The following is a 13,512-nucleotide window of genomic DNA, read 5'->3' as shown; positions in this document are numbered from 1 at the left end:
TGCATGTTTAATTGCGTCGACGCAGAGTCATGGGATGAGACTTGCGTTTTGGTGATTGGTGTGTGTCTGTGGTAGGTGGGTTGTGGATGGGAGGTGAGATTGGGTCGAGGTTCAGTTTGACCTTTCTCAACTTCTCTCCATGTATGGTGAAGGTGGTGTGATCGGAAGGATCTGTTAGTAGGAAAACATTGTTAGGGAGTGAACTTGTGACTGTGAAGGGGCCTAGGAATTTGGGTTTGAGTTTGTTTGTTCTACTTGAGTCTTTTACCATGACTGAGTCGCCAAGTGCTATGTCAAGTGGAATTGAGCGTTTGTGTTGTTTTGTCTTTGTCTTCTCCTGGGCTTCTTTCAGGTTTGCTCTAACTTGTTTGTAAATGGTTTGCATACCTCTTTTGATGCAGTGTGCGAGGTTATCTAGGTTGTATAAGGGTGGGGGTGGTTGGTTGAATATTTGGTAGGGTAGGCGCATTGGTTTGCCGAAAATGATCTCATGTGGGGACATCTTTGTTGCGGAATTGACTGTGCTATTGATACTGGCTTGTACCTGTGGTAGCCAATCTTCCCAACTGTCCATGAGGTCGTTGACCAATGGTCTGAGAATCTCTAGGACCTTGCGATTTGTTCGCTCAGTCAGACCGTTTCCCTGAGGGTGGTATGCAGTGGCAAATGTTTGGTCAATGTTGTAGAGGTGTGCTATTTCGCGCATCACCTCATTTTTAAACTCTGATCCATTGTCAGATAACATTGTGTGTGGTATGTTGTATCTACAAAAGATATTGTTGACTAGGGTTTTGGCTACAGTCTCTGCTGTTTTGTCTTGGAGTGGTATTAAGATTGTGTATTTAGAGAAATAATCAACTGCTGTGAGTACATAGTTGGAACCTTGATGGCTCATTGGCATTTTCAGTAGGTCAATGCCAAGTGTTTCCCATGGCTCAGCAGGGAGTGGGATATCTTTTATGTTGATTTCCCTCAGGTTAGGGCCTCTGAATTGGTTGCAAGTTATACAAGAATCTATGTGTGTGGTTATATCTCTTTTCATGTTAGACCAGTAGTATGTGTGCCTAGCAGTGTTTAGTGTCTTATCTCTGCCCGAGTGGCCTCCCATTGCACTGTCGTGCAATATGTGTTGGAGCTTGGGGATTAGGGCTCTGGGGATAACAGTAACCTCTCTTGTATTAATGGTTCTCCTTATGACTCCGTCGACCAGATTGAGTTCCTCAATAGGGACAGGTGGTCGGGAGTGTAAGGGGGTTTGTGAAATGAGATGCTGTTTTATTGGGGACCATATTGGGTCTCTCTGTTTCATCCCTAAGTTCTTGCATAGGTATGCATATGGTTTGGGTTATGGGGGTGATGTAGGTTTGTCTGCTTAGGCAATCTGCCACTACGTTAGCTTTCCCAGCTAAGTATACGATCATGGGATCGTAATCAAGGAGAGTTGCTTTCCATCTAGCAACTCTCCCATGTAAGTCTTTGGAGTTAAAAAGATAGACTAGGGGTTGGTGGTCTGTTAGTATGGTAATCGTGTAGCCTAAAATGAGGTATTTAAAGTGTTTTAGTGCCCATATGATTACAAGTCCTTCTTTGTGTGTAGTTGAGTAGTTACTTTCAGCTTTATTGAGGACTCTACTTGCGTAGGCTATGGGGTGCTCTTTGCCATTGTCATCTTTCTGTTGTAGGACTGCGCCTATTCCTTTAGAGGAGGCGTCTGTGTAAAGAAAGAATTCTTTCTTCATGTCAGGGAAAACTAGTACAGGGGCTGTGGTGAGTGTGTGTTTGAGAGTGTCGAAACCTTGCTGTTCTGTTTCTGACCATTGAAATGGCTCGCCTTTCCTTGTGAATTTGGTCAGAGGGGAAGCAATATCAGCAAAGTTTCGGATAAAGTGTCTGTAGTATGAGGCTAACCCTATGAAACTTCGTGTTTCATTTGCGTTTCTGGGGGTTGGGAAATTGTGTATTGTATCTATTTTATCTGTGTTTGTGTGAATCCCCTTTGCATCCACTTTATGGCCTAGGAAGATGAGTTCCTTCATGAGGAATCTACATTTCCTTAATTGAATCTTTAACTCCGTATTTTTGAGACGTTTGATGACAATCTCTAAGGTGTTAAGGTGGTCTCTTTCTGTGGGACTATATATAATGAGGTCGTCTAAATAGACGAATAATGAGACTCCTATCATGTCACTGAAAATGCGGGTCATCAACCTTTGTTGGGTTGAGGGGGCAAATATGCCCTTTGGCCTTCAAAGGGCATACGCTCAAAGTGGAAATGCCCTTATCAGTGGAGAATGCAGTTACGGGTTTTGATTCCTCTGTTAGTTCGACCTGCCAGAAGGCTGACTTAAGGTCTATTGTGGAAAAAACAGAGTTCCCGTTGCCAATGCATTGTAGTACATCTTGCATGGCGGGGAGGGGGTGTGGGTCAGATTGAGTGAGGTGGTTGACTTTCCTAAAGTCCACAACAGGGCGTAAGGTTCCGTCTTTCTTAGGGACCAAAAAGAGGGGACTGTTCCATGGGGAGTCTGAATGGGAAATTACGCCTTGGTGTATCATCTCTTGTACACTGTCATTGACTTGGGATTTCCTACTGTGAGGTATGCGGTAAGCGGGGGTGTATGAAGGGGGGGTGTTAGGGGGAATTTGGATGTGATGTTTGATTATATCACATTTGCCTAGTGGTTCACCTTCTAAGGCGACAGCTGATCTATTCCTCTGTAGGAGAGCTAGTAGCTCGTTATGTGTGTGTGTGTGTGTAAGTGTGTATGTATGTGTGTGTGTTTAAAATCACTACATTGGCCATGGCTACAATAATACGTGACATAAAATTTCATCCGATGACCAGAACATGATGGAAGACTATGTCGAATCAAATACGCGTTTACGCACACATGCACATATAAGTACGTGCACCTACTAATGCACACATACGTACACGAAACAAATATAAATACATCTGATTAAAAACCAAATGTTATAGATTCCTTAGTTAACCGATGGCCTAAGTGGGGAATAATAATGTAATATTGGACTTTCATTTGCCTGTAGGGAATCCAGATCTAAGGTATGAGATGTGTATATATATATAGTTACGACTACAGGCTCGTCGTAGTGAAATTTTTTATTCAGACGCACATGAGCGCATGTACGTATGTGTAACTCGGACTATGCCGGCCGTTCCCACGGTAAGGCTTGGTGGACTTCTCGATATCCAACTGTAAGAGTACTGTTAAAGTGATGAATTATATTTATATGATGTATTCCATTCCTTTTGTACACTGTTAACCAAATTCTATACATTACATATAGATTTATGTATGTCTATTGTCTTGTGGAACTCTCTTGTCAATCTTACGAGTTGATTTACGTAAGATAAGAGAAATTACATATTCTCTTAATCTTCGGACTCCGGTGAGAAAGTTCTGTGCCTACGTGAGGTGTATTCACGTCTGAAGACTCTTAAAGTGATGATTTCTATTCATCAGATTGTATTTCGTTCCTTTTTGTGCTTTGACAAACTATTCCACACTTTGCATATAAATTTATGTATGTGTATTACCTTGCGGATCTATCTTGTCAATCTTAGGATTTGATTTACGTAAGATTAAAGTAATTGCATATTTTCGTCGTTTTCTGATGCTGTAACGTCGTTGTGGGCATGCTAGCTTAAGCGCGCGCTAAAGAAATTGGCGTGTGAACTAATTTTGTGGCAACTGCGTCCCTAACTTACATTTACGTACGTATAGATATTCATATAAAAACTATTAAGTTTCTGCTTATCTAAGATTGACAAGGTAACTTCATCAAATATTATTATCTATTCATTGATGTAAAGAATATCCGTGTATGTACTTGGAAATATTCCTAAACACTCTTGTTAATCGTCGCGTCTAGCGATACTTGGCAACTCTCCGGATCTGACGGAGAAGAGTCTATATATATGTCATTGCTTGTAACGGTCAGGGTCTCTGCCTCTCAGAGCCCCCCATTGCACTGTGTCCTCATCGTTTCGGGACTTAGAATAATTTTTTCTATTCTCGAATCTTTGTGGACTCTGTTTATCAGAGCCTCATTGCTCGTGTCAATTTTGTCGGACTTAGTCGTAGAAATTTTCTCGACTTTGCTATTTTCTTTACGTAAATTATTACGTAGGACTTAGTTTCCATTCTGATGGTCGATATTTCTCGACCTTACCACTTATTGTCTTTAAGACTATTTTTGATTGTTATTGATTGTCGATATTTGATCGACACTTGTATATTTACGTGTCTTGGCAATACTAGCCTTTTATGTTCTTTGAATTTACGTGTTACGGACATTGTACTTTTCGCTAGTTTTGGCGACTTCTATTTTTCGATCATTGTTTATTTGTATCTTTATTTTTTTTTTTAAGGAAATAATATTTCTTAAACAGAACTCTAGTTTTTGAACCTGGCCCTTCCCCATAGGCGTCACAGGGAGTAAGGGAAATAGTCTGGCGACCTTGCCAAGGATCGAAGGATAGAAGTTCGTCAACAATTCTGGTAAGATGGAGATTCTCCAAGATTTTTTTAAGTCCCAAGACCTTAGAGTCTTGCTAAGTGCGGACGTTTCTCATTTGCTTGAGATAGGTAAAATCCTAGAATTAGATTTGAGCGGATACACTGATAGGGCAGATATACTTAGAGTAGTAGTATCCCATTTAATTGAGAGGGATTTGTTACCCCCAGAGGCTATTCTATATACTCGTCCCCCTAGATTAGAGGATTCAGGACTAAGGTTAAAACTTAGAGAAATGGAATTGCTAAGTGAAGAGCGTAAGCTCAGAATGGAGTTAGAATTGAAAGCTAAAGAGGAAGAGACGAAGATTAGGTTGGCTGAAATTGAATTAAGCAGAGCAGGATTGAGTTCTGGAGTTAGCTCTTTCTCGCCTAGAGATTTTGATGTCACTAGATATATCAAATTAGTTCCCCAATTTTCGGAGAAAGAGCCGGAGACTTTCTTTGTGCAATTTGAAAAGATTGCAACTCAACTCAAAATCCCCCGAGAATACTGGACTATGTTAATGCAGTCTCGTTTCATAGGTAAGGCCCAACAGATATATTCTTCTCTTCCCCTGAGTGAAAACTCGTACGAAAGTGTTAAAATTCGGGTCCTAAAAGCGTATGAGTTAGTCCCAGAGGCATATAGGTTAAATTTTCGAAACTTTAAGAAATTGCCTCAAGTAACTTTTGTAGAGTTTGCGGCGATGCAAGAACGCCTTCTGGATAAATGGTGTACGGCTAGTGAAGTCGATTCTCTAGAGAAATTTCGAGAATTAATTTTAGTGGAACAGTTTAATTCACAGCTAGATGCAGATCTTAGGGTTTATCTAGAAGTTCAGAAACCAAGTAGTTTGTCTAAAGCTGCTATATTAGCAGAAGAGTATGCCCTGACTCACTCTAAGAAATACAAAACGGCAGATACAGACAACTTGAAGAGGACTACTTATAACACAAATACTAAGAGAACACCCACTCAGAATTCAAAACCCGAAGTTACACACACTAATTCTTACAAGTCCTACCCAAACTACCGAGACTTACATTGCACTTGGTGTAACAAGCACGGACATACAGTCTCTACCTGTTTCAAGAAACAAGGTAAATCCATGCATGCTAACCAAAGAACAACGTTAACTCACAACACTAACTGTGTTTCTGATAGTCAGTTTCAAGAAAAACCCGCTAGTCCTCCCAAAGCTATGCCATTAGAACTAACTTCCAAACCTCCCGTATTGTCTAGTAATGCTAGTTCCACATGTGGTATTAAGATGGAAGTAGACCCGTGTTTTCTACCTTTTATTTCGACAGGAACAATATCCACGACAGAGCATGACGCTCCTATACAATTGTCCATTCTTAGAGACACGGCAGCTAAACAGAGTCTCATACTGGCTCAAGCTCTTACTAATCCACAACTAACTTATTTACATTCTGATGTACTCCTAGATGGAATCGGTGGAACCCGTAGATGTCCTTTGCATAAGATATATCTAACTTCCGATTTAGTCACAGGTCCTGTTGAAGTAGCGGTAATAGACTCATTGCCAGTTCCAGGGATCCAGCCACTTTTAGCTAACGACCTTGCAGGTAGCAAAGTAACCTTGCCCATTGTTACAGAATCTCCTAACCTTGTTCTAGATTCTCCTCTTGATAACCTTAATCTTTATCCTGCTTGTGCAGTAACTCGGTCCCAGAGTAGAAAGGTAGATGAAGAAGACTCTTTTGATTTAACATGCTTATTTTCCTCAGAGCCAGAGACATTAACCATTACAGATCCTCTCCCCTTAACGAGAGAAAATTTGTTAAAGGAGCAGAAGAGCGATGAGACTCTCGTCCCGCTCTTCGAAAAGGCTGCCACTGAGGCAGAGGTAAATGACATTGACAGAGGTCTTTACATTCGTAAAGACGTTCTGATGCGTAAGTATCGCCCAGCAGCTACCCCAGCTGACCAAACCTGGGAAGAAGTACACCAAATTGTTGTCCCCACTTCCTATAGAGAGAAAATCTTAGATTTAGCCCATTCTTCCGCTTTATCAGGACACCTAGGTGTCAGGAAGACCTTAAAAAGAGTAAGTGCTCATTTTCATTGGCCTACTGTGGTCAAAGATGTCTCAGATTATTGTCGTGCTTGCCCCACATGCCAGTTGGTAGGTAAAAGCAACAAACCAATTCCAGTAGCTCCTTTGCACCCCATTCCCGCTATAGGAGAACCTTTTTCCAAAATTTTGATAGATGTTGTAGGACCTCTTCCTCCTTCTAAGAAAGGATTCAGATATATTCTTACTGTTATGTGTTTAGCTACCAGGTATCCCGAGGCTATTCCCCTCAAAGATACCAAAGCAAAAACAGTAATCAAATCACTGTTGAAATATTTTACATTAGTAGGTTTCCCTGTTGAGATCCAAAGTGATCAAGGAAGTAATTTTCTGTCTAATTATTTTAAGAATGCATTGATTGAGTTAGGTGTCATGCACACCACTTCCTCACCTTATCATCCACAGTCTCAGGGCGCCTTGGAAAGGTTCCACGGCACCTTGAAGAGCATGATGCGTAAGCTTGTACAAGAACAGGAGAAGGATTGGGAAGAAGGCCTTCCCTTCCTTTTGTTTGCTGCTAGGACTGCTGTTCAAGACAGTTTAGGTTGTAGCCCAGCTAGTCTACTCTACGGACATGATGTCCGGGGTCCTCTCAAGATGGTAAAGGAGAAGTGGATGGAAGAAGACGTCCAAGTCCCGTCCCTCCAGTATCTCTCTCAAATTCAAGAAAGATTGGTGACTGCCTGGAAGATTGCTAGGGAGAATCTAGAAAATTCTCAAAGGAAAATGAAGGTAAAGTACGACCGTAAGGCTAAACCACGTAGTTTTTCTCCAGGAGACCAAGTGTTGGTCTACCTCCCAGTAGCAGGTGAGCCCCTTATGGCCAAGTACCAAGGGCCTTATACTATTTTAGAAAAGGCCAGTAGCTTGAACTACATTATTCACACTCCGGAAAAAAGAAAAACTAAGAGGTTAGTACATATCAATACGTTAAAACCCTTCTACCACAGAATACCCATTGCCAGCCATACTACTGTTGGTGTAGATGAGACGGAGAGATTTTTCCCTCAGCCAGAACTGCCTCTTCAAAACTCCAAGATATTAGAGGACCTCGACTCTAAGGTAAACCACTTAGAACCTTATCAGCGATGTTCATTGAAGAAACTACTTCTCAAATTCCCTTCCCTGTTCACTGACAGTCCGAGACAAACTGAGTTAGTTCAGCATGAGATAAAATTAGTCTCGCAGGATCCTATTAAACTGCCCCCATATCGGTTAAACCCGACCAAGAGAGAGTGCCTACGTAAAGAGGTAAATTCTTTGATTGACCAAGGTATTATAGAACCTTCACATAGTCCTTGGAGTTCACCATGTATTTTGATTCCTAAATCTAACAATACTTACAGGTTAGTAGTTGATTACCGAAGGGTAAATGAGAAGACTAAAGCTGATGCTTACCCCTTACCTCGGATTGAGGATATCATAGATAACTTAGGGTCAGCTACCTACCTTACTAAGTTAGATTTCTTGCATGGGTTTTACCAAATAAGCCTCCACCCTGATGCGAAGGAAATTACTGCCTTCGTGACCCCTGACGGTTTATACCATTTCAACGTTATGCCTTTTGGTTTGAGAAACTCTCCTGCTACCTATCAACGTTTGATAAACACACTTATTACAGGTTTGCCAGGAGTAAGGAGTTATTTGGATGATATTATTATCTACAGTAAAACATGGGAGGAACATTTAACCCAACTTTATAATTTCCTCAGCAGAGCTGATCAAGCTCGCCTCACCTTGAACTTGGCCAAGAGTGAGTTTGGACAAGCCCAGGTGGCTTATTTAGGACATGCAGTCGGCAACTCCATGGTTAAACCCCTGGACCTCAAAGTGAAGGTTATAACCAACCTACCTAGACCTACTAACCGCAGGGAAGTAAGAAGGGTGTTGGGAATGTTCGGGTATTATCGCCGTTATTGCAAAAATTTTGCAGAGATAGCTGAGCCCCTGACTAATCTACTGAGAAAGGACCAACGGTTTCAGTGGACCCCGACATGCGATCAGGCCTTCGCGCAACTTAAATCCCTATTAAAGCATAGCCCAGTGCTGATAACCCCAGACTATACTTTGCCTTTTCATCTCTATACAGATTCCAGCGAAGTAGGGATTGGAGCGGCTCTGCTACAAGAACGTCATGGTACCAAACGTGTGGTAGCATACTTCAGCCGTAAACTGAAACCTTCGCAGCGTCATTATTCCACTATTGAGAAGGAATGTCTGGCCCTCATAGAAGCGTTCCGGCACTTCGAACCCATCATCGGAGGTCACTTCGAGATACACCTCCACACGGATCACAATCCTCTGGTGTATCTTAACCGAATGGCGAATACGAACCAGAAACTCACCAGATGGTACCTCGAACTTCAGGGGGTCCCCATTTCCTACCATCACGAAGCCGGAATTAGGAACGTTCTTGCAGACACGCTCTCCCGTAGCGTGTCTCTTGAGGAAGGAGGAGTTACGACTACAGGCTCGTCGTAGTGAAATTTTTTATTCAGACGCACATGAGCGCATGTACGTATGTGTAACTCGGACTATGCCGGCCGTTCCCACGGTAAGGCTTGGTGGACTTCTCGATATCCAACTGTAAGAGTACTGTTAAAGTGATGAATTATATTTATATGATGTATTCCATTCCTTTTGTACACTGTTAACCAAATTCTATACATTACATATAGATTTATGTATGTCTATTGTCTTGTGGAACTCTCTTGTCAATCTTACGAGTTGATTTACGTAAGATAAGAGAAATTACATATTCTCTTAATCTTCGGACTCCGGTGAGAAAGTTCTGTGCCTACGTGAGGTGTATTCACGTCTGAAGACTCTTAAAGTGATGATTTCTATTCATCAGATTGTATTTCGTTCCTTTTTGTGCTTTGACAAACTATTCCACACTTTGCATATGAATTTATGTATGTGTATTACCTTGCGGATCTATCTTGTCAATCTTAGGATTTGATTTACGTAAGATTAAAGTAATTGCATATTTTCGTCGTTTTCTGATGCTGTAACGTCGTTGTGGGCATGCTAGCTTAAGCGCGCGCTAAAGAAATTGGCGTGTGAACTAATTTTGTGGCAACTGCGTCCCTAACTTACATTTACGTACGTATAGATATTCATATAAAAACTATTAAGTTTCTGCTTATCTAAGATTGACAAGGTAACTTCATCAAATATTATTATCTATTCATTGATGTAAAGAATATCAGTGTATGTACTTGGAAATATTCCTAAACACTCTTGTTAATCGTCGCGTCGGTGGTGGCTGGGAGATATATATCTCCTAGCTGCCGCCGGTCTGGCATGGCCGACCTCTCGTTGACGTCGGCAGGCGGGTTTACACCAATACAAATATACACACACATTTCCCAAGTCACGTAAATCTCTGTTTTCAGAGTAGTGCTTGGAAGAAAAGAGGCACATGCACACTTTCTCGCTAGCAAAGCAGAGGCCCAATCGTCTCTCTCAGTACGCCCAATCTGACCGCGGGCTGGTTGACGGAGAGACTTGGGACACCTTTCTGTCCGACCGGCCCGCAACCAAACGCTGGCCTCTCGCTGACGCTGGTGAGCGAGTTTACACTTCTGACATTTACACACAATTCCCAATCGCGTAATTCTCTGTTTTCAGAGTCGTGATTGGATGGAAAGAGACCATACAACACCCGCCCGTCTGCCCCTCCCTCGCATCGCCACTGAATCTACTCTTCCGAATTCCAAACCCAGTCTGGGGATAAACAGACAACGCTCGCCCCACCTGTGGCTCATCAGGTTCGCCCTCGCCAGCGGTGGCGGCGGGGAGTTATCTCCTTGCCGCTCCCGTTCTGGTCACTGATCTCTCGTTGACGTCGGCAGGCGGGTGTACACCACCCGTCTGCCCCCCCTCGCTCCGCCCCTTGATCAGCTCTAAAAGGAATTCAAACCCAAAACCTGGGGATAATCAGGGGTCGCTCGCCCCACCTGTGGCTTATCAGGTTCGCCCTCTACACGCGGAAAGTGAAATCAACTCACTTCTCGTAAGATACACACATACACCTCTCACGAACAGAGCCACAAATCACGCACAAACATAAACACTTACTTTTTCTTCGACTAAAATTCGCTTCCTTTCTAACTTTCTCTTCTACTACATCTTCTCATTTCAGTTTACCTCCCACTAAAGATTTTTCCATTTTTCCACCTTTCTCTACTACTACGCCTCCTACCATTTTCTAAACTTTCGTTGGTGATCCTAACCCCGTTGGTAATCCCAATCTCCTAACCTCCGGCGTCAGGCGCTTCCCTCCAAGCTCCTGGTCAAGTCCTCCTATGCCATGACAACAATCTAGCCCCTAATTGCTCGCGATTCGCCCGGTGGCAATAGCCCTCTTTTATACACTACTATCATTTCATTTTCTAACAGACGTTCTTCCCCTCCCACAAAACCCGATCCCGCGCAGGCGAGGTGGTCTTTTCTTGAATTCCAGAACTCTGCCTCTCAGAGCCCCCCATTGCACTGTGTCCTCATCGTTTCGGGACTTAGAATATTTTTTTCTATTCTCGAATCTTTGTGGACTCTGTTTATCAGAGCCTCATTGCTCGTGTCAATTTTGTCGGACTTAGTCGTAGAAATTTTCTCGACTTTGCTATTTTCTTTACGTAAATTATTACGTAGGACTTAGTTTCCATTCTGATGGTCGATATTTCTCGACCTTACCACTTATTGTCTTTAAGACTATTTTTGATTGTTATTGATTGTCGATATTTGATCGACACTTGTATATTTACTTGTCTTGGCAATACTAGCCTTTTATGTTCTGTGAATTTACGTGTTACGGACATTGTACTTTTCGCTAGTTTTGGCGACTTCTATTTTTCGATCATTGTTTATTTGTATCTTTATTTTTTTTTGAAGGAAATAATATTTCTTAAACAGAACTCTAGTTTTTGAACCTGGCCCTTCCCCATAGGCGTCACAATATATATATAAATATATATATATATATATATATATATATATATATATATGTATATATATACAGTATATATATATATATACAGTATATATATATATATATATATATATATATATATATATTGTTTTCAAAGACGTTTATATACGCAGCCTCAAACATTTTTCTCGTATTCTTTTCATAACTCTTTCTGAGGACTTTAGCCTCTTTCCAATGGGGAAGGTGGACAAACTTGCCAGCATGCTGATCCAAAGAGTTGTCCGTCCTGTGTGCTCGAAGGTCATTTTTTATATTCAGATAGACGTTTGTCTAAACTTCGACTTGACTCACGAAAATAGGAGGCCAAAGTCCTCAGAAAAAGTTTCGAAAAGAAGACGAGAAAAACGGTTGGGGCTACTTATATAAAATTCAATAAAAATATTAATGGAAGAGAAGGATTTGTCTGTTCATCACAGGTGTTAAGTGTTCTTATACTAGACTCTATAAGACACTGGACGACTGCCCATCGCTCGGGCGCTGTAATCTAACCGAAAAGCCCCTCAGGAATCATATCAAATGTGACATAAAACCTTCTGTACAAAACTCTCTGAAGAAGGCCCAGCTGGTCGTACCGTAAAAGTGAAATCTATTCCGAGAACATCTTCGTTTGACTTCCACCACTCAAACTCTCGAGTATATATGTATATATATATATATATATATATATATATATATATATATATATATATTTAAGATTATTTCAGACAAATGAGAGAGAATGTTTGCCCTTCCCCACCCACATTCGCATATATATATATATATATATATATATATATATATATATATATATACATATATATATGTATATATATATAATATACATATACATATATATACACACATATACATATATATATGTATATATATATATACATATATATATATATACATATACATATATATCACGTTAAAACCACTGTTGGAGTAGAACTCCAAATGGTAGAATCCACTATAATTGAATACCAGCCCAATATAAACATTTCAAATGGGCAATGGTCCCCGGATATAATTTCGGGACTTTTTATTACCAACCTATTAAAAACGCATTTGCCTCCTGACCTCATATACGGAGTGAGCCGAGGGTAGAGACTTCTTCCAATGTTCCCCTTTCTCTAGTCAAGGGTGCTACTTAAGTAGCACTCACTACTCTTTTGTATCTACTGAAGAGGATTGCAGTTTGCAATCGAAATATATAGATTTCCCGTCTCCAGTCTTTTCTACTCCAACAGTGGTTTTAACGTGATTGATAAATGTGTGATTACACTTTTCACCTGTAATATATATATATATATATATATATATATATGTATGTATGTATGTATGTATATATATATATATATATATATACATATATTGGTGTGTGTGTATATACATATATATTATATATATACATATATATACATATATATATATATATACATACATACATACATACATACATATACCAAGGCTTTTTCCCCCTTTTAAGGGAGGTAACCAAAAAGGGAAAGGCATAAAATCACTCCCACCCATTTCATCCCTAAATACACTCCACACCCCTCCCACCCTCCCTCTCATCTGAGCACCTCCTGGATGACGGGTCATCCCTGCACCTTGCCCACCGCCCTGGGTCAGAAGCAGTGTCGTAAGACAAAGCACATCCACAGCAAAGCCGCTTCATTTAATCGGCGACCCCCCATCTCCGTCCCCCCTTGCATATAAGGAGAGGACGGGGAGAAATCCCTTCAGGCTGCGTCAAAATTTGCTCACACATACTACCTCACCCCCCACCCCCCACCCATTCCTCCTCATGCAATCACAACATCATCCATATACAACCATTCTCCACTCACCTCTGTCTTCCGTCCTCTCCCGTCCTTCCTCAACAGGCATTCCCCTCTTCCCCAAAGCCCCCTTCACC

The 13,512-nt window shown here is 41.2% G+C and overlaps 1 protein-coding gene across 1 annotated transcript; it reads left to right on the top strand.

The window, feature by feature from the left end:
- The first annotated feature begins 4,528 nt into the window (after window positions 1-4,528).
- LOC143019877 (uncharacterized) lies at window positions 4,529-12,189 on the top strand. Its single transcript, XM_076175855.1, has 5 exons — window positions 4,529-4,796; window positions 5,217-6,670; window positions 6,968-7,073; window positions 7,395-9,050; window positions 12,029-12,189. Exons 1-5 carry the CDS (start codon window positions 4,529-4,531, stop codon window positions 12,187-12,189), a joined length of 3,645 nt encoding a protein of 1,214 aa, XP_076031970.1.
- Window positions 12,190-13,512: the final 1,323 nt, after the last annotated feature.

The sequence above is a fragment of the Oratosquilla oratoria genome, chromosome 38, assembly GCF_046742065.1.
Source record: "Oratosquilla oratoria isolate Oo_2021 chromosome 38, ASM4674206v1, whole genome shotgun sequence".
NCBI classification, from domain to species: domain Eukaryota; kingdom Metazoa; phylum Arthropoda; class Malacostraca; order Stomatopoda; family Squillidae; genus Oratosquilla; species Oratosquilla oratoria.
This window is presented reverse-complemented; position numbering and strand designations above follow the sequence as displayed.

What these genes read in the sequence shown, in the direction of transcription:
- LOC143019877 (XM_076175855.1), top strand. Translation starts at nt 4,529, where the DNA reads ATGGAGATTCTCCAAGATTTTTTTAAGTCCCAAGACCTTAGAGTCTTG. An exon ending in CTTGCCCCACATGCCAGTTG is followed by an intron (nt 6,671 to 6,967) that starts GTAGGTAAAAGC and finishes AATTATTTTAAG; the next exon opens with AATGCATTGATTGAGTTAGG. An exon ending in CACCTTGAAGAGCATGATGC is followed by an intron (nt 7,074 to 7,394) that starts GTAAGCTTGTAC and finishes GTTTTTCTCCAG; the next exon opens with GAGACCAAGTGTTGGTCTAC.